The 21,575-nt window shown below is 32.3% G+C and overlaps 3 protein-coding genes across 4 annotated transcripts; 1 reads left to right on the forward strand and 2 right to left on the reverse strand.

Moving 5' to 3' along the window:
* Positions 1–276: 276 nt before the first annotated feature.
* Positions 277–2,148, reverse strand: LOC116339891. Its single transcript, XM_031765974.1, has 4 exons — positions 1,995–2,148; positions 560–811; positions 449–488; positions 277–331 (listed from the first exon to the last, which is right to left on the reverse strand). Exons 1-4 carry the CDS (start codon positions 2,138–2,140, stop codon positions 308–310), a joined length of 462 nt encoding a protein of 153 aa, XP_031621834.1. The 5' UTR covers positions 2,141–2,148; the 3' UTR covers positions 277–307.
* Positions 2,149–4,253: 2,105 nt separating this feature from the next.
* LOC116339751 lies at positions 4,254–5,270 on the forward strand. 2 transcript variants are annotated; one of them, XM_031765785.1, is made up of 3 exons: positions 4,254–4,384; positions 4,455–5,003; positions 5,079–5,270. In XM_031765785.1, the coding sequence occupies exons 1-3, from the start codon at positions 4,354–4,356 to the stop codon at positions 5,120–5,122; spliced, it is 624 nt and encodes a 207-aa protein (XP_031621645.1). In that variant the 5' UTR covers positions 4,254–4,353; the 3' UTR covers positions 5,123–5,270. The 2 variants fall into 2 exon arrangements, with proteins under 2 accessions (XP_031621645.1, XP_031621644.1); XM_031765784.1 differs by having other exon boundaries at positions 4,317–4,332; positions 4,416–5,003.
* Positions 5,271–16,091: 10,821 nt separating this feature from the next.
* LOC116339824 (alkaline ceramidase) lies at positions 16,092–19,788 on the reverse strand. Its single transcript, XM_031765889.1, has 5 exons — positions 19,364–19,788; positions 18,293–18,400; positions 17,398–17,654; positions 17,168–17,305; positions 16,092–17,085 (listed from the first exon to the last, which is right to left on the reverse strand). The coding sequence occupies exons 2-5, from the start codon at positions 18,386–18,388 to the stop codon at positions 16,767–16,769; spliced, it is 810 nt and encodes a 269-aa protein (XP_031621749.1). The 5' UTR covers positions 18,389–18,400; positions 19,364–19,788; the 3' UTR covers positions 16,092–16,766.
* Between the last annotated feature and the right edge of the window lie 1,787 nt (positions 19,789–21,575).

A 21,575-nucleotide genomic window follows, 5' to 3' on the forward strand; every position in this document is an offset into this window, starting at 1 on the left:
GATTTTCGACGATTTTTCAACAAATAAATTCAATAATTTTGAATTTTTTTTGTTGATTTTTTCTTCAATGTGTTGATTTTTTGTATTTTTGATATTGACAAATCCACCTTATCAAAAACAATAGAAACTTCATTTATTAAACTTACATAGAAAATCAAGTCCTTTTTGTGGAAATCGAAATATATTTCAAAGATTTCCCGTTGCCAATATTTTTGTTTTGGTTGAAAAAATTAATTTTGCAGGGATTCCCCCGGATTTCGCCCGGATAATCCGGACCGGATCGACATAAAAAAAAAATCTGGCAGGCTTATCTTAAACAAAAACGCCATCTCTGTAAAACAGGTTAACTACAATGTAAATGTATAGTAAGAATAAATGAGGGGAAGGAGGCGAAGAAGAAGGGGAAACAGGTATACGTTTGATTTACATTTTAGTAAGCGCGTTTTACATAGATGGTGTTATAAGTGTCTGTCCAAATTGCGTTTGCCCTTTGTATTCACAAATGACATTTTACATTAGTTCATGCTTCCGTTGTGAAATACCAATTCAGGAGACTTACTGATCAGTGTACATATCTTGTGAACTCAAAGCGTTGAATGCAAAACAGAGGCCGTTATTAGTCATCATTGGAACGATATAATCGGAGCACCTAATATCCTTTGATTGCCATTGACACTTACGCAGTGAATAATCAAGATTGGGAGCGAGATCCTCAATTACATCGTAAATCGATTCGTTTGAAAAATAATTTTCTGATCCATGAAAAAGTATTCTTGGACAAAGGTGTGCCAATGCCTCAAGTTGTGATAACCTACGAAAAAGTACTTGTATGAAAGAAACTTATACACTCTGTAAGAGCTCTACATTTGACATTATAGTAGATTCTTAATGAAGCTTCACATATCTTAATGAGTTAGTTCTAAAGTAGTTTGCGGAGGTAGGTAATTTTCACGAAAATTATTCGAATTTGATGGGATTTTTTATTCAAAAAGTGAAAACCTTTTTTTTGCTCAACAAAAGTTGGAAATAAGATAAATTCTTTCGATATATTAGGGATTTTTGGATGCGAGAGAAATGTTTCTGATTTCCTGGGGTTTTTCGCCGAGAAAATTCTTTTGATTTTATTATTTATGACATTCATGTAGTTAATTAATCAAGATTGGGTGTGAGTTCCTCGATTACTATATAGTAAATGAATTTGTTTGCGAAATCATTTTGTAAGTAAATATAATTCAATAAATGTATTTATTAAGTCAATATAGGAGTAAAATAAATGTTACAAATGAATGCCTAAAAATAATAAAATCGTCGCGTGCAAAAACGAAACCTTCAAGCATTATCGATATAATTCGGTCCCGAGTTCGTATTAGTATAGATTTATTTTTCGTATTTGGCCAAGTTTCAGTGGGGTCAAATCTTACACACCCGAATTTTGAGGTTTCAGGTTAAAAAAAGTTTTTGACCCCCGACCCCCTTGAGGAGTGGGGGACTTGGAGGGAAGGGGTCCTTAAAAATTTCTCTCGTCATTCTAAACAGCTTTGTTAGATGGGAAAAATCCTAAATTCTACACCGATAGATTTTTTATTTTTTACCCCCAAAGGGTTTTTCAAAATTCCCACCCCCTAAGATTGAGCCTATTATATGCGCCACCCTGTATAAATATCCATAGGATATATGCTTGCTAAGAATGAGACATTTCGATTGTGTGACAATAACAATTTGGTTCTTCAGGATGTATCTGCAAATATAGAGTTCTATTTTGGTTGTTTAAAGAACCAAATTGTTATTGTCACAGAATCAAAATGTCCCATTCTTAGCAAGCATATATCCTATGGATATTTATATGCTCTGGATTGCAGCAGCTCTGAGTGAAACTCTGATTTATAGATTTATGAATCCAATTGTTGAAGCTAGTTCTAAACATATTCCATTAAACAGTATCGGAAATGAATCGTTGCAAAGATGAAAATATAATATTTGTTATAGGTTCTTACTCATTTTTAGATAGTTTCTCACTTAAGTTTAAACTGATATTCGTTCCTTTGTACTTATGCTTCATCATTTTAACTAGGGAACAAATTGTTACGGTTGGAAATGGAATCACTGAAATAGGTGCCCTTTCGTCAAAGTTTAAGACCATTGGATTCTCACTCCATTCCAACCAAATGTCACGAATCAATGTACTGCACAGTCCAAGTGATAAACCGAAACCAATTATCCACCATACTCTGTGTGTTTTATAAACGATAAAAGTGCATTGAAAATTGTAGAGATCACATTTGAAATTTAATCGATTACCTTTCACTTTTATGTAGCAATTTGTCGGTGAAATACCGAAAGCCATGAATGTTGCTATTGCTACAGAATTCATTGAAGAAAATACGAAACACTCGAACAAAACATAGTATTGACTTAAGCACCACCACTTGCATGAAGTTGACAATCACTTTCACCTAAAAAATAATTTCGTCATTTAATTCTTGGCGATTCTTGTTAAAACTTCATCATTTTCAACAAACCAAGAAAGTAAATAGAGCTTGAATGGTAGACTGGATTCCATTTTTCAACAAATACCATTGATCCTTGTCGAAGATTTTCCACACTTGTGCCCTTAAGAATGTATAGAAGGACATGTTTCAATGGCTTTACGAAAAAACAAACAGCACTGTGAAATTTTAAATGGTCGTTGTTATTCAGTTTCATCTCCAGCCACGTATACTCTCACATTGTGAAAACCTTTACATTTTATAGGTTTTCAATAGTGCAGAAAAATATGGAAAAGTGTGATTAAATCTATACACACAAAAACTTTTATGGAAATGCAGCAATACCATTCTTGAACTATATCAAGGTCATTCAAGTGGACATCACGCGTTTACATTTGAAAAAATATTATTATTGATGAACAGTCTTTTATATTTTTATTCGTGATAAAAAGCCATTTTTCAAATTTTAACGCTTGTAGAATGTTTATGTTTATTAATTGTTGTTTACATTTTACATTTGACAAAGGAAATATCAGAAAATCAATGGAAAATATTCGAAGCTAGTCTTATAGCTTTATACATATCGAGCCATAAATCCACATTCCGAATGTATTAATATTGACTAATACTGTGCATGTGCGGTGCAGTTTTTCTTTAATACATGTTACATAAAAGCAAAACTTATTATTATTACAATAATCATGATAGCATTTTATCCACAAAAATGAAACCAAATGATTTCCAAAATGAAAGTGATTACACTTATTGATGAAATACACGAACAAAATATAGAAAAAGTCATTGAAGGTAATCGGTTTAAATTCATTTACGAGGACAATTTCGGCAGCATACAAAAACGTAAAACCGAACTCATGGATCGTGCAAAATTATCATGTATCCAAAAACCAGATTAAGATCAGACTATTGATCAATAAAAATCTTTAATCAATATACATTGCCATATTTTAATTGATAACTGTTTATTTTTCAATGAAATTAAAATATAAAAACGGAATCAATCGATTTTCCACAAATAACTTTGACATTCATTTAATATTCAAGTATTTGGGCACAATAAGGAATATTTTCGATTTAATACTATTGAAATGCAAAGGATAAAGGTTTAATTCATATCGAATTGAAAAACAAATATTGAATAAGTTCCAGGTTTGGGTCGAAGTTATGGTAGTTGTATTTATGTCCAAAGGCGTGCATGCGAATTTCGTCTTTGAGTAGATACCAATGCGTTAATTAAATCGAAATTCGAATAGTATCTATGATTATCTTTTTCAACTTTAATTTTTATAACCAATGACAATTATCATTTCGAACGTAGGCAACAATTTCCAATACTCCTTAAACTATGCAAACATTCAATCGCTTAATTTAATTCACAATAGTGTGCGATAAAGTGAGTCATTTAAGACGAGAGTGGGGATTTCCCTATATACTAGCCTAAAAATAAAATGCAGACGTATTTTTTTCGATAGATGTTTTTTTTTACTTAACGCTCGCAACGTCATATTTAAACATGATATGATATTACCTCGTTTTTTTTTAATTCTCTAAATGTATTCCTATTTAAGTCGAATATTTTATACATAACAGTATCAACATTAACTGTTGATATGAACGTAAACAACCACTTAGCGAGGTTATCATTGTGTGGAATAAATTTCCAGTTTTAATCATCAAGTTTCGAATTGACTGAAGTTTTGGTATTTTAATGTCACAAAATGTAAACTGAATCTTTAGTATTCACTTGAACTTGTTTGTGAACACATCTATTCATGTGAGCATTTATTATAAGTTGAACGACACTTTTAATATAAACAAAAATAACAAAGTATTGTTTCAATTCTCAATCATGAATTATTTCACAAAATTCGTAGTATGTGGTAAGAAAAGTGTTGATTTTCAATTATTTAGTGAAGAATTCTTATTTTATTTTTTTGTGTTTTTTAAAAGCATCGATTGCTCTGTCATCAGCAAGACCACAGTTCGGAAATCCATTTTCAGCAAATCCAAATACGTGGGGACAAAGTCAACCCCAACTTCAAACCAGCTTTCAGAATCAAGGCTATCAGAATTCGGGCTATACGAATCCAGGCTATTCGAATCCAGGCTATTTGAATCCAGGCTTTCAGAATCAAGGCTATCAGAATCCGGGCTTTCAAAATCAAGGCTTTCAGAATCAACGCTTTCCAACCCAGCCTCCTCCGAACGTTTTTTATGGAATTCAATCAAATCCAAATATGAACTTTAATCGTAGACCAGGAAATATCAATCAACCATTAAATCAAAATCAATTGAATGGAAGACAACCTACAACAGAGCCCGACACATTTCCAGCAGCACTCCCTGCACAGCCGCAAGCACTTTTAGATTGTCAAAGTAAATGTATCACAACAAACCAATACAGTCCTGTGTGCGGCAGTGATAGACAAACCTATTTTAATAGCTATAAATTGGATTGCACAAATAAATGCAGACGTCAATTGGACCGAAGCTTTTCTGGTAATCACAATGACGTCAATAAACAACATGACTGAATCGAAATGTTTCATATTTTTCTATTTTTTATATTTTCAGATATTCAAGTTGCTAGTGCAGGTGCATGCATTCGGAATACATAAATATATTTTGAAACGCATCAATCGAGTATCACAAATCAGTTGCATGCAAAATAAAAAAACATCATCGTCGTGCATATTTAATCATTAAAAATATAATGTGTAGACTAAGTGAAAAAAAAAAAATCAAAAATCATTAATAAAATAGTTGCTCCACTCTTAAACATACTGAAACGATGGCTTTTATTCAATACTATCTACAAGTTGAACAAATTCAAGAATGCGAGTTCACATTATGCAATTAACTGGCTTAACATTTTACGAGTTGATAACACATGACAAAATAACTTCTTAGTCCGTATCTGACATTCAATTTTTTAAGGTGTCCTTGAACTTAAATTTGTAGAGCATGAAGTTAAGACTAGAGTAAAACTCGTGAATAACGGAACATTTATTTAACAGAATTCATGTGAATATTGGAATAGAAAAATATGCCAATTGAAATTTTGAACACTCGTACATAGAGAAGTTATATTTACAACATACCTTCCTTTATTCCTAACCTTCACATTCATACATTGGAGATTATCACTACTTCTCTACGGATTCATATGTCAAGAAAAAATAAAAATATATAGAGGGTTAAACTAAAATAAATTCAAAATAAAGAGTAAGTTCTAATAACGAACTCAACAAGAGCGAATGTTAAAAAATCATTTCCAAAAAATGTTTTTCTATGAACGGAATAATGAAATGTAACGGAATTCATGCGAATAGCGAAAAAGATATGGTCCCCTGTGATTCCGTTATTCATGTATATACTGTAAATTTTTCATGCATAGGTTTTGACTGAATTGAAATGATAACCTTTGCAAAAGTCATATATAATAATTATTAGTATCGGTAGATGAAGTATACAATCACAATAAAATTGTACTTGCGGTTGTAATACAACTTGTATCGATTATTGAGATTATTTGATTGCACTTCTAGTTTCTTGTCGGAACACAAAATATATACGATATCTGGTTGAACACATGACATGTGAAAACATCAGCTTTTAATTCAGTTTCAATTTTAATTTAAGTGTTTCGTAAAGATAATAGTTTCTGTGCTTTTGAAATGTGTTTTTGATTAAATTCAAGTAAAAACTCATACATCGATGTGTATTGCGTGAATGCTTGAAACCTGATACGATTCATTCATACTTTATATCTTCATTTTGCACACAGCATTCGTTCAAGTGTTTATGAACGTAACATAAGAAGCATAATAATCATTATTTGGATATATTTCAATTTAAACAAAAACAACACTTGTTATGTACAAATAAACTGGAGATTTCTAGTAAGTTTGGCGCAAATTTGCAAGTTTTTTACTCGAATTTTGTTGTGGAGACAACTATTTCGAATGAACTAGTTTAATAAAGAAAGCATTAAAGATCAGTGAACAATGATGAATCACTATAAATGTTGGCAACCTAACAAAAGGGGGAGTGTGACTTTGTACAATAATTCGAAAAAATAACTTCATAAAATATCAAATATTTGAAGGGAATATCAAATTGTGAAAAATGATGACATTAATATAAATTGCGATTAAAAATGGAATTACCCAGTCAATTCGAATGTTATTGAATGGAACCAAACGCAATGTCTGTTCTATTCATAATCTGTTATAATTTGATAAGTGGATTCAAAACAAATAAGTCATAATATACAAATTACAATAAAATCGGGCAAAAAATATTCTTTTATATTCGGATTTTCCAACCTTAATCTATTAGCTAAACCTGATTTTTTAATCAAAGCACATAAAAACTGTTGTCATCATTGATGTCTCATCAATGTTCTTATATTAAATTATATTACGCTATACATAGTTGCCCCTCGACCAAATACTCCGCTTGAAAAGATATAACCAACTACAAAATTTAAAAACTTCAACTATAAATTCGGTGAATAGATCGATCAATCGGAGAACAGTGTTGAAACAATGCAAAAAAAGAGAAATCTTGCTTGAAAACATTTGGAATACACACGAAACATGATCGATATTTCAAGCACGTAATATACAAAGATTTTCAGCAAATGGCTCATAAGCACTTTGTTTGTATGCAGCGAATGTCGAAATGGACCGCATAAAATAAAGATTCCGATTTGCTTTCGGATATACTGGTGGTGTGATGGTGCGCATTTATCGCAGTCGTGTGTTTATTTGCAAATAAATCCCCAAATAAAATGCTCATGGAGCAAAGAAAAACGACATTTGCGGTAACAATAACGACTATAAAACAATCATCGCCGTTTTTGTATCGAACAACAAGCACAAATCCACCAAAACCAAATAAAATTATGAGTATGACATCTTTGTTGAATATACGAACCAGTGACCAATGATTCATCGTTGCCGAGATATATGCTTTGCATAAAAATATCCATTTATTGCAGCGTATGAAGGAACAGAGCTGTGTTGTGTATGGTGTATAATATATTGCAATGCACAGGCATGAATATACACGTCAAACACAACACAGCTCTGTTCCTTCACACGCTGGAATGTACGCAAGCAACAAACTCTCAACGATGTGTGACCGTATGCATTTATTTTTTTGCTGCAATTTTTATGCAAAGCATATATCTAGGCAATGATGAATCGTTGCCACTTACTGTTTGAAAATAAGACAAAAACTGTTGCTCAGGAATACAATTCAATTTCTATGGAAGTTTTTTTCATACATACTTAAGTTAACTTGTTCATTACAAATATCCAAGTAGCAATAGAAATTTGCACAATGAGAATTTGATGAAAACAAATATATTTTAGTCAAAGGCCAAGCGCAATTTGGACAGATACTTATAACACCATCTACGTAAAACTACAATGTAAATCAAACGTATATTATACCTGTTTCCCTTCTTCTTCATATACTTCCCCTCATGGCGTTTTTCTGTTAGATATGTGACGTCACAATACAATCATATTGACTGCGCTCATCTCTCGATTTAAGTAATGTCATTTCAATTCACACACTCACAATGCACCAACTTGTGCAGATTTATTTCGAGATTATATTTTCATAAAGAAAAATTGCAGAAAACTGCAAAGAAAAAAAGCATGTGTCACCCAGTTTTTAATTGCTGAAAGTTTAAAGTTTGAATATACAAGAGATAATATGAATAAAGTATTGTATTTTGCACACATTTTCGTCGTCTGCTTTATTCAAATATAGTCTGATGCTTTTCACTCACAACAGACAACACGTCATAGAATTCGGATGGAAAATGATTCACATTCACACTCTAAAGCCAAATTACCCAGAAAAATGCATTAACAAAATTGAACATTTATGAAAAATGTTTCGGATTATGGATAATGTGCAACACGAAAACCGAATTGTTACTAACATTTCGTCGTTATTGATAATTCTTTAATTTCACCATTGTGACTACGAGTTAATTAAAATATTCACATTTTATTTGGAAGAAATGAACGCTGGAAATGTTGAATGTGTAGGTAAATGATCGTTAAATTAGGTTTCTTCAGTTAAGGAGCTTTTCATCCAACTGAAAAATCTGCGATAATCTCTTGTTTATGCGCATTTTTCGTCTTAAATTAAGTTAATTATAATCCCGATATTCAACTTTAATTTCAAAGCACTATATCTCTTATGTCCTGCCATGTTTTCATGTCGTGCGGTAATTTATTGCTTAACCGGCAACAGTAAGATATCGTCTGACATTGTTAAAAAAGAAGAAATCGTTTAAAATCGTCAGAAGATTATTAGATGTTGTCATCGTTATGAATCTATCATTTTATCCCTCGTTTTGATAGTTATGTCGTGATGATGGTACTTATTAGCAATGAATTAGAGCGCATAAAATCTGTATATGGCCGTACACTGTCGCCTGCTGTTTTTATAGTCTTTATCAATTTATTCTCGATGATTTTCTTTTAAAAGACCTTTTCTTTGTTCTTCTTTCTGTTTTTATCTTTATTTAAACGAAAGATGCATTTCTGCATGTGCTTTTCTTATACAAATAGCTGTTGAGAGTATAATTTGACTAATTAGAAAGTGTTCCAAACTACTGAGAGACTACACCACGTTGACAGCATACAAGATTCTGTAAGTAACTAAATAAAGAGTAAGACAGAATGAACTAGCCATAATATAAATTCAGTCTGTAATCAGACGGTGAATAAATAATTAATAAATATACAAATAAATGCTGATTTGGCATTGAACAAATAAAATGTTTTGAAGTAAAGGATATTCCTAAGACGCACATACATTCTCGACGGAATTCCACGTTGTCGAGTAACTTACAAACATCTTCAAGGTTCTTCACTATCAATGTCTGGACATTTTTTTATTGTTATGTTCGAATCATATTCGAAGAGAATTGAGATGGAGATATTTGTAAAATAAAATCACTTATAAAAATTATCGAATGAATAGCAAATATTTAATGAATGATTCATTCGCATATGTGAACACATTTCCTTTTTCCTTTTATATCGAATTCCCGTCTTCGTATGCACATTTAACTCACGTTGAAAGGGACATTTGAATTTAAGGACGAACAAAATGTGTAAAAGACTTATTTAATGGTATTTATCGAGAAATGTAAATAAAATTCAGACGAAAACTTTGCCGAAAATATATAATTCCAAATACAAATATTCAAACTTACACTTTTGCCCGTAGCAGAGCATTTCGTCGAAAGCGTATGAAAATCGAATGGAATTATGAATTTTCAGTTTTTGAATATGAGCCCTAACTTTATTTTATGAAAACGATGAGTTTGCAATAGACCAATGTAAACAATTAACAAAATATTTTCAACGTTTTATCTTTCATTCAAATGAGACAACAGTGAATAACAAACTCTTTGTTAGAAATCTTTTAAATTCAATAGTTTGTTCCATCGAATATTTATCAAGAAAACATTGGTTTTTTGTGACTTTAATTGTATTCATTCATTTAGGTTTTTAGCAATGTTGAGGATAAAATTTAACAAAACAATAATGATGATGTAAATAAAAAAATAACAACTTGAAAATACCTTCCTTTAAAAAAAAAACATGACATGTTATTCGCTCCGTTATGTCATCAATTCCCTTTCAAGGCGGATCTAAGAGTATGGAAAGTCTCTATGCCAATTGTCGATGTAAACCAATCTTAAGATACATCCACACAAAAGAATGTATACAAAACATGAACCGCATTATTTCAAACTGAAAAATGTGTTTTTCCATTCGGTTTTTAAAGAGCTTGAGAATGAGTAATGAATTGTAAACCACTTTTGTAGTCTAGACATAATATCCGATGAAGAAGTTCGGTGAAGTTTTTTTTTCGTTTTGTTAAAACCCTTTCTGCCCTCTCGATTTGTGTATATCGGAATTTTTGGAAAATATGTCTGATCAAAGCAATCATAATAATAATCAGAGTTGGTCGTTTTAGTATTGCATCGGCTTTTAGCGACAAAATCTCATAAATATTTGATTTTGGCTTCAATTGATTTAGATTGAAGGCTGCCGATTTGAAGACGCTTGAAAGTTCAACGAAAAGCCAAAGAGAGCGAGAGAATCCATCATGTTCGTACATATTAACTTCATTCGTTGACACATAAGTGGATTTATACGTACACAACGTGGATTGAAATAAAATCCCGGGTAAGATCACGTGACAAATGTAAAAAAAATCACAAACAGTGAAAGAAACTGAAAAAAAAAACTGTATTCTCCCTCTCTGTAAAAAAAAACACGTTTGTAAACAGTAATAAGGTATGTAAATTAAATCTTGATATCACATATTCTTGTAAAAACAATGATATTTGGTGTGAAAAAGAGAAAAGAACGTTGCGTATTTTAATGTTTGCGAAAAAAGCATAGATTTTATCAAGTGTGTGCGATGAAGGAAGAAAAATCATATGTAAACAATGTGCTTGAAATGATACGTCGCAAAAACTCATACTACACAAATCAAATATTTTGCTCGCACCATTTACCGTGAGCCGATAAAAATTCATCCTTTTCTGAAGAAACGAAAAAGAAACGAACAGAAAGGCAACAAATAACGCAAAAGAAGAATCGAAAAATATGCTGGAAACACAAGTTCTTATTATTATTCGCATTAAAATGTTGCACATGAAATCTACCCTATGTGTGTGTGTGTGTTTGTGTAATGCAAATCCAATGCCGCCAAAGTATTGCGCCATTAAAACATAACATGTCAGCTCAATGCGGCAAAATAGAGTATAGCGTAGCGTCAAAGCTCATATATGTGAAATTGAGTATATTTAATAAGATTATTGTTCTTCCGCTGTTTTCGATTTACTTTCTTGTATATTAGAGCAGACAAGCAATGTAAGCATGAATGGCATTTCAGTAAACATGCTAATAATAAACAACAATGTGAAAATATCAAAATAGATGTTATCATATGATACACTTTGGCACTCTGATTACTTTATAAATTTGCTTTTGGTGTGCGAAAAAAAAAACGGAAAATCAAAGAATAACGGAGCATGAACACCAGTAGAAAAAACACACCCAATTACAAGCCTGCCGAAATTCCATTCGATGTGCATCGTAAATCTAGTCAACAATGTAACACCTTTACTGTATTCGACGTTCACTCAGTGTGGTTCGGGTGCTTTTCAAATTATCTTTCAAGAAACAGATTACATTCCATTTGCTCAGCTCGTATTCATGACTCATTCCTTTTTTTAAACAATGAAATTGAAGCTTTGTGCTCTTTCTTTTTTTGCAAAAGTTTTTTTCAAATGTGAATCGTTAGCGTAACACCGCAAATAGCAAATAGCACCCACTCCAAATTAGCAAATTGTTTTGGGTAACATTCAACGCCATCGATAAACCGTTGAATTTTAAAACGGACAAACAATCATTATGCAATTTATATTCGTTACGTGGGTTGATATTCAGTTATGCAGAATTAAAATGATTTCATTCGAGTACTTACACGAACGAACAAAAAACCTTACGCTCTAAACATACAATGCAGTACAACATATGCTCATCGAGCGTGTGTCTTGGGCCGTAATTATTTTTGTTTTTACATTTTACGAATGCAAACATCGTTAACATAGCTATGGCATAAAGAGCAACCCGCGCACGCTTGAAATATTTCCTCTTATCAGTTATTTTTGATGTGCGCCAACCGTGTGTGTGTTAGAGATTATAAATGTTATTGTTATCGCAGTTCGCTCACCCAGAACAAACGATAAAATCACAATGAAGTATGGCTCAGAAAAAGTGAGAAAAAAGCTTTAAATATACTCTGGTTTGATTGGAATATTTCGAAAAACAATGTTACCTGCTCTTTTCAATACTACCACAAGGTAGGAATTTCGCACCCGGATAAAAGCATCATGTCTGCGTACAATTATAATTTGATGAAGGGTGAAAGGCAACCGCTAACAAAAAATGATGTTTTGACCGGGTTTTAATTGTGTTAAAATACGATTTTTCCATCGACGATATTAATTTTTGGCTACTCTTTTTCGCCGCACAAATGTTAGATTTTTCTAATTTTTTCGTCTTGTTTGAAAAGGATCCAAAACACTATAATTTAACTTTGTTCATCATCATCATTTGTGAAACGGTTTGAACGATATCAAATACAAATTGTTTGCGTACAGCGTTAGTTAGATCATTGGTATGAAAACTGAAACGGATCGACAAACATCAAACATCGATGGTGGCGAGACTGTTTCGAGGTAAGTATTTACCCCGTTATTACATACAGATACACCGCTTGATGTGGTCGACTAACCGAAACGTTTGTTGTCGTTTTATGTTTGGGATCGCTTGTGGGTTTTGGGTATGAAATTTTTACGCTTGTGTGTATTTAGTTAAGCAATCGCATTCATTATCCAACATCAAGCATATACATTTTATGTGCCGTATTGTTCATCATCAGGCGGACCACATAGCCTCATTGTATGGCGAAAAAGTTTGAAATCATAAAATTCACTTTTAACAAATCAGCAATACACACAACATTTTTCACAAATTAATACCGAAACGACCATCAACAGTGGTTGTTAAAAACGAGACAATGACAATGAGCAAATTTCGTTTCGTTGCATTTAATGAGACGTACAAAACTCTGTATCCATTCATCCTACCTTTAAGCACACTTTGCGAAATGTTCGTCATTTTAAAACCACTAAACGTACGAACGGACACACAAAAACATGAACATTTCCGTTTTCCGTTTGTATCTTGGACTCCTTTACCTAGGATGAAGTATGAACTTCGGAGTACCTTATTGAAATTTTCAATTTGAAAGACACTTATTCATATTGATTGATATAATTCAGTTCAGTTCTGAAAACGATACCCGGGTCTGCCGACACATTCGCGTAAATAATAACTTTAGATTTGTTTGTGGCGTAGACGTTTAGGCAACATTTCAAATACATCAATTAACCCCATAAACAATGGATTTTCAATCACACAGTATGTGTCAACATTGCGCTTTTCGTGTGATACAACAAGAAAGCGGCTACACAAACAGTCGTTATGTCACTTCTCTACGTCGCATAAACGAAATATTGTTTTAAAGAGAATCCACCGACAGACGAGCTTTAACATCAGTCGAAGGCAAAAGACATAAACACAATTTCGGGCAAAAAGTGCACATAAAAAGCAAAAACATAACGAACGTACGAATGAAGCAATAGTGCCAAAAACAAAGGTTCAACAAAGCAACACAAAAAAATCTTCATTTTTTTTTGTAAAAACCGACTTGCTTGGCCAGACGCTAGTTCACAGAAGTGATATACCGAAGAAAAATCTATAAAATAACCGCTATTGTGTACAGCTTTCGAGTTTTGCTTACAGAATATTTTATACAATTTTAATAAAAAAAGAGCCGGTTAGAAGTGATTTTTTCCGTTCTTTTTTTTGTTTCGCATCTTTCGCTCATAGTTTGGTTTGGACGAGAAAGCAAATTTTTCGGTATAGAAACCAGTTCCATGAAAACTGGCATTTATTGATGACTGAACAAAAAGCAGTAAAAAATGAATCCAACGAATTTTCGGTGAATTGTAAATTCAAGTAGTTTTCGATGTTATTTTTTGGCTCTCTATCGAGTATTCTTTCTCAAATGTTTCTATAATAAATATTTTTCAAACATTTTGCCATTTTGGTTCGAGTTACACGATATAGCACATAGAAAGTGGTTTCATTATATGCGCACAGCTAAATAAAGATGATATCAACACGTGGACATATTTTATGAATTCTATTGTCAATGACACGCATCGCAAGTGCGTGTGAAGTTTGAGTTGATAAAATGAGTTTGTTTTTTTTTGCTAAATTATTGACCCATTTTTGTATTCTCTACGGAAAAATTCGAATAACAATGTTCCGGATTCGATGCACCAACATAGTCGGTATTTTTTTATTCTTTCCTGTTGTCTATTTGTTTGGCAATTTATCACATTGCTCAACAGTTTTGCTTTTGCCCTCCGGTGGGAGTACCACCGACGGCAATTGCTGAGCCAAGGATCGATTGTCCAAAATTGTGTGTATGTGAGTGTGTGTCAAAGTTCAAAGTTGAAAGTTTGACAACAAAGTTGATATTTGGTATATTCTTTTTAATTCTTTCCACCCCAAAAAGAGCAACACAGAAGCGACTACAATCTCAAACCGAAAAGTTAAACCAATGATAAACTCACCTCAACCACACTCTACTTTAACTCTTCTTCACAACTGTAAATATTTGCGATGTGAATGTAAAAAAACTTGAAATGAAATCCACAAATTGACGGCTATGCAAGAGTACATATAACCAACAGTTAGTTTATGGTATGCACGGCAATGCATCGTAAAATGCGAAAAACGAATGGTGGTTTGTTTTGATGCGCCAATTCACTGAATGTCGCACGAGTGCTTTATAACACTTTTTTATTGCTTCAGACGGGTACACCGCATAAATCAAGTCATAAGGAAATATTAAAACTCTTTGTGGCACAAATAAAATTTCGTTTGCAACGAGTCAGAATGTTTGGAAATGACTCGCAAAAGAATCAGCGTCAAACTGAGCTCTGACATTGTTTGATCGCTGTAAATAAATTTATTGAGAAATTGACCCAAAGCAAGTAAAAATTAAATTAGGATGCTTTGATTCATTTGCTTCTTTTTTTATTTACCCAAACAATCACTCTGTGATCAAAGTTTCAATGTTCTTTGTCACTTTTCTCTTCGACCATCCAATTCCATTTGATGTATCTTCGAAGTTTTATTTTAAATAGTTAAAGAAATTCTCTTTCGTGTTCATTTTTTATTACTTACCATTACTCACCTTAATTTTTTGTCTCAATGACATTTACACTTGTAGATCTAAAAAAACGACTTAATCTGTTCAAAGCAACTTATTCGTTGCATTTGCTCATATTTGAATGCATCTGTTACATATGATATGTATTTTGACTTGTAGCAACCAAAACAATTTGATGTGCTTTTTGAAAAAACGCCATCTGTCCCATCATAGCGCAACTAAATTCATATCACTTTCAGCGAGTAACGTACAATAAAGAGTGCAATGACTTGATGGTTTAAAATGATGATAAGAACACCATGTGAAATTCACAAAATACTATAAATTGAAACTTCACGTTACATTAATTTTATCACAATTTTTTTATTGATTCGAAGCAAGTAAGTTTGAAACAATTAGCAGATTAATTTAACGAATAGCGAGTTTACTAAATAATCGAAATACTTCTATGAAGTGAATAGGTTTGTCTAAAAGTCTGCTTGATTTCAACCGGAGCGGCTCAGTGATTATCGAACTTTACTTATCATTGTGAAAACTTGGAAAAACAATACCGTTATTTTACCCGTGGTAATTGATCAAATTGCCAAAGGAACTATCATAAACATAGTAATTTATGTTTACTATGCTGCCCGGATGTCATTATTTCCAAGGTGATTAGAAGAAGCTATCTTTCCTTTCCAAAATTCAAAATCGACTGTATTCAAATAAAAGACGAATGGATTATTTTCTATTTTGGCTACTATAAGTTTTAATAACAATATCTCATATCATTTAATGGCATATAGTCAAATGTTTTGTGGTATTGTGATGCATGCATGTTTAATGCAAATATCATTTATTTAACACTATCATGGAAGCGTAAAATGTATAAACTATGTAAATCTGATTTCAATTATCGTTCGGCATGCGGTGTTATGGTATATATATTTATATTTATGTGGTTTTTCTGCGAAAATCAAATGGAAAATCATTTAAGTACATATATACTGGTACTTTTAAATTGATAAATCGTCAGTTGTCCATTAGTAAAAGAATAATTACGGGATATAGTAACACTACACTAAATAATAGCTTACAAAATATACTAGTGTCTAGTAATCTTTCACAATAAACAAAATTTCAGGATAAAAAAAAAAATAAAACTTAAAGTGTCTCAATAAAAATCTATAACATATGTTATAGTTGATAAAATGGACCGAAGTCACGATTATAGTTATAATTGAAATGTGTTCTTCGTGAATCTTTATCATCAATTGGTATGTCTTTGTAACGTCGTTTAAAATCTATGACTCTGCTAATCAGTGTGTATATCAAATTGAGTACATTGAAATGTATCCGGGTGTCCTATTTCGTCGTATTTCACACATGCTGACCGCTGTGTGTTGCATTTTCGAGTTATATATTTCGTTTTTCATCATTGTAATAACATTTGATGGAAACAAATGGAATACCAAGCTCAAAATCATTGACAGGCCAGTAACGGAGATCAGCAATTCGATTCGCATATTCTTCTTTGACCGCATAGTATGCGAATAGAACACAAGCAGTGTACGATGATATGAAAATTAAAATGTGCCACATTGCATGCAAATATGGGAATTTTTCACCAAGCACAGTATCACAGAAGAATTTATCAAGTAACCAGCATATAATGGCCAATGTCATAACGAGCGCTGTACGCAATCCTAACCGGTAGATTCGCATTGAACGCTCCCTGTGAAAATAGAAATGAATAATAATCAATAATTTCAATGGAAACAAATGACCGTATAATTATAATCGTTGTGAATACATACTCTTTAATTGCTGAACACAATATTATAAATGTTGGAATAACGAGAAGCATAAGCGCAAAAGCATTGACAGCTGGCTCCCAAAACGTAAGTCCTGTGCAAATTGCAGCGCATATTCCCAACACGGTGCCGAATATTTTCCTAAATTATTAAATAGGTAATTGATTGGTGAGAACGAAACAATCAATATAACATTTTAAAACAGAATTATCTATAATTTTCTACTAAATTACCGGTTTCCATTCAAACAACGAGGAAAGAATTTTTTTGGAAAAAACATCGAAAATGCGGCCGCACACACCCACAAAATAGCCAGCTCATCAAGTAATTGGCCGATGAGCGAGAGGGTTGCATGAAAATATGCCGAACTTAACCCGACAACAATCATTAGAACCCATATGACATGTATTCCAGGGTTTACAAAGTGACCATAATCTCTGAACAAGTGTATCAAAATCGGTGGCAACAACAAAAACAAGAAATTGCTCAACTAAAACGAAAAATAGAAAAATAACGAACATAAAATATTTGTAATCATTAATTATTGTAAATAGTTCTGTTTATTACAATCGGTACGATGAAACGATGATAAGCACAATATAAACGAATGCTTTTTTCTGTCTTTGTCGATGTTATCTATAATCACAATTACAGTGACTCGTTGAGTTTATTGAAATTTTGATGTGGATCAAAAGTGATGTAAATATATTTGAACCAATAGAAAAATCCTTTACAGCTAATAATCAACGACGATTATTACTTTTTTCTGACATACAAACTTGGTTATTTTCGTTCTCATTTTTATTCTCAATAAAACGTGTACTTAATTTTAGCTTTTTTCGACACGAACAGGTAAACGGTTACAACGATTACAAACGAGCGTTATAATCAAATTGCGTATCAAGTAAAACAAGTCCATGTTGACTCTTTTTTTTTTGTGTGAAATTACTCATTTAATTTATTCTTTTTATAATACATTCTGATGTACGAAGAAAATAATGATTTGCAAGTAACGGCACGAACAGAACAAAAATAATAATCGAATAATACTCATCGTTTACTGAAATTATTCGACTTTTGTGTGACAAATATTAATAACAATAAATCCAAATCTATTTATGTACTCACTGTATTTACGAACTCTGCTATATTGCTGCTCACTTGATAATTGCCTTCACACCAATCAATTGGTGAAGTTCCCGGTTTGCCATAATATTCCCACATCTTTGGTTTGGTCTGAAACAGTCAAATCAGAATTTTCATTGAATTTCATCGCGGATATGATATTTATTAACCGAGATATCAAATTGTCGACGATTGCTCAACGACGCCAGAACAAAAACTAAAGTTCATGTTGTTTCAAAAATATGCTTTGCTAGCTAAATGGTGCATTGCATGAAAAGTGAGCGTGTTCATTTTAATCTTCTTGCAAGTGGTTTGTATAGTTATTATTGATCGTTGAACTTTGACTTTTCCGTATCGAATGAAGGTACGAAGAAGGAAAACGGCGAAAATTCGACTTTTTCGTATGATGATAAAATCTTTATAACGTCTGTAATGTTTGATTTTTTCGTCTATTTTTTTGCCTTCAAACCGATAGCAAAATACTGAACAAACTGAACCCTTCTGAAAATATTTTCATTAATCTTCTGGCTAACGTCGATTTTTCAGCACACAAATCGTGAATTTAGTTAGACAAATGTCTGATATTACATCGTAGTTACCTATTCCTTTGCACAAATTTCGAACGAACAATTCAGAATAATAATTATATTCGCTCACTAAATATTAATTAACTAAATTGGACTCAGACACCTTTGTTTTGCACAAGGGTACTTCAATTTATACAGCTGCTTCGTACAGTGTTGTTGGCAAGGTCTTGTTATTTAAAATTCATGTAGAGCACGTGAAATAGAAGAAATCTAACGCAACTAGAACGCACAAGAACAACCACAGAAACGCGTATGTGAGCGTATTGACGATAAACGAATGAGGTCAAAATTCAAAGGTTCCAAGTGTATATTGATGGCGTGTTTAAATGAAAACACAAACTTATTATTATCGTTAGTTGCAGTGAATCACTAATGAGACAAAAAAAAATGTTACGAAAATAGGCCCATCAAATTGCATATGATGTATGTTACACAATAACTTGTTTCTTAATTGCAAAAATTCGGTAAAAATAAATATTGCACTTACATTTACAGTGATTTTCTTTCGAATAAATTATAACATTGATAAAATGATACCGATTCCATCAACATCAATCAAAATGTTTGTTCTCAATTTATCAGACAATGCACAATATTCACAATTAATAAAAAATTATTATTGTTTTTATTTATCTTTTTTATCTTTTTCTTCGTTTGAGTCACCATAAAGATGTGAATCATTAATTGCAGAAGAATACACGTTTGAATGCAACGATTGACCAAGAACAACTAAACAAAGACATCACATATGAACACTTTTATTTATAATTTATCTGCTATTTCAACCTTTGTCTCATGGTTTACAAATTTATTATTGTTTTTATTTTCATTTATAATTTTGCTATGTGCTAGCAATTTATAGTTGTTTTGTTGACGATATGTCGCGTATTGTTTCCTTTTCACTGCACTGCACCAGCTCACAGCTGAAATTTCTTATTGGTATTATGTGTTTGTGTGTATAGAAGATGAATGTGTGTGCTTGTGTTAGTTTTGGTTGTCATCATCATCGTTGTTGTCGTCGTGTATGAGCTGTCAGTAAACTCTTTGTGTTGTTCATACACATACAAAATGCCAAAATACTTGATACGTACATGTGATTCTGTTATATCGACTTGTGATTCGTAAGTTTGTGTTCATATTTGAAACGAACGTTACGAAATTCACTGTGTACTCATCAATACAAAAAAAAATTGTGATAAGTGATGCGTATGGGTTCCAATAAAAATACATTTTGATGCGTATGTATTTAATTTAATCGGCCAAATTATCAATTTCCTCTAATAGTTGAGCATTTTTCTCGCTCCGACTGTAGAAAAAGTGAAAGAGTAAGAGAGTCAGTAGTCTATCGATATTTCAGTATTTGATACGTAAAAATGAACAACCGAGGTTTCATGTTTCGAAAAGCGGTTTAATGAAGTCACACTTCATTTTGCTGTCAAAAGAAAGACATTGGTTTCAAATGAAATGCATTTTGCAGCAAAATGAAGTGGTGTCCAAAAAAAACCCAAGCTTACATTAAAATAGCAATAAAAATAGTGTGACAATAATGATAAATTATTGATGGTATTATTTTGAAATAAAATTTCGATAATTTTTTGCCAATTTATTGAGAAAAAAAAAGAAAGACGATTTTTTAAAAATAAATTCAAAGAATTTCATAAGTAAAAAAAAAAACGATATTAAAAAGTTGTGTACCATTGTGATAAAATTAATGTAACGTGAAGTTTCAATTTATACATAAAAAAAATTACCAAAATACTGAACGAAAAATGAGTGAAACTAAAAGACGAAAACTCACTGTAGTGAGAACGGATTCGGATAAGATGGTGGCGGCAGCGGCGACAACGTCGACAGCAGCAACATCAGTTTTCGACGAAAATGTAATGACGTTTTTAATCTTAAATAATGATTGCATTGAAGCTATACTAGAATGGTTACCTCTAGATGATTTGGCCAGAATGAGTAGAACGTGTAAACGTCTGCGTATGTTAATTATGGACTTTTTCCCACGAAAATTTCCATTTGCTTGTATAAACATATGGAATTTAGGCGACGGCATTATACTGATACCAAAATTAACATGGTCGAGAACATTCAGTCATTTGTTACGAGACGTTCGCATTTCGGGTGAAGACTTGAATATCTATCGTTGTGTATACGAACGTTGTAGCAAACAACTTCAATCATTGGCTATATCATCGCGAAAATTATTGGATGAGCACATCAACTGGATTATTGATATATTGAAAAATATCGAAGTATTAACACTTGACGATTGTATGGTTGAAAATAATCTCCATTTTACCATACTGCAACACTGTAAAAATATGAAACGCTTACATTTGCGCGGTTTTATATTTGAAGATTTGGAAAAGCGTGGCCTCCAACATCAATGGCTACAGCACACATATCCACATTTGGAGTTGCTGGAATTGAACTACATCAGAAAGGAGATATATGATCATTTAATCAAATTCATGCAACGTAATACAACGCTCAAAACATTCATATCGCAAGATTTGAATGCATTTGCCGTTGCTGAAATTATTAAATTGGCCAATGTCAAACTGGATGAGCTACTGTTTGGATTAAAGGAGAGCGGACACAGAATGGCATCACAAATGACCAAAACATTTGATAAGTATTATTCGAGCCGAGCATATCGTGCAATTAGACACAAAATCGACGATTTATGCACA

Source organism: Contarinia nasturtii, unplaced genomic scaffold, assembly GCF_009176525.2.
Source record: "Contarinia nasturtii isolate CC-2019 unplaced genomic scaffold, AAFC_CNas_1.1 Cnas_scaffold_533, whole genome shotgun sequence".
NCBI classification, from domain to species: domain Eukaryota; kingdom Metazoa; phylum Arthropoda; class Insecta; order Diptera; family Cecidomyiidae; genus Contarinia; species Contarinia nasturtii.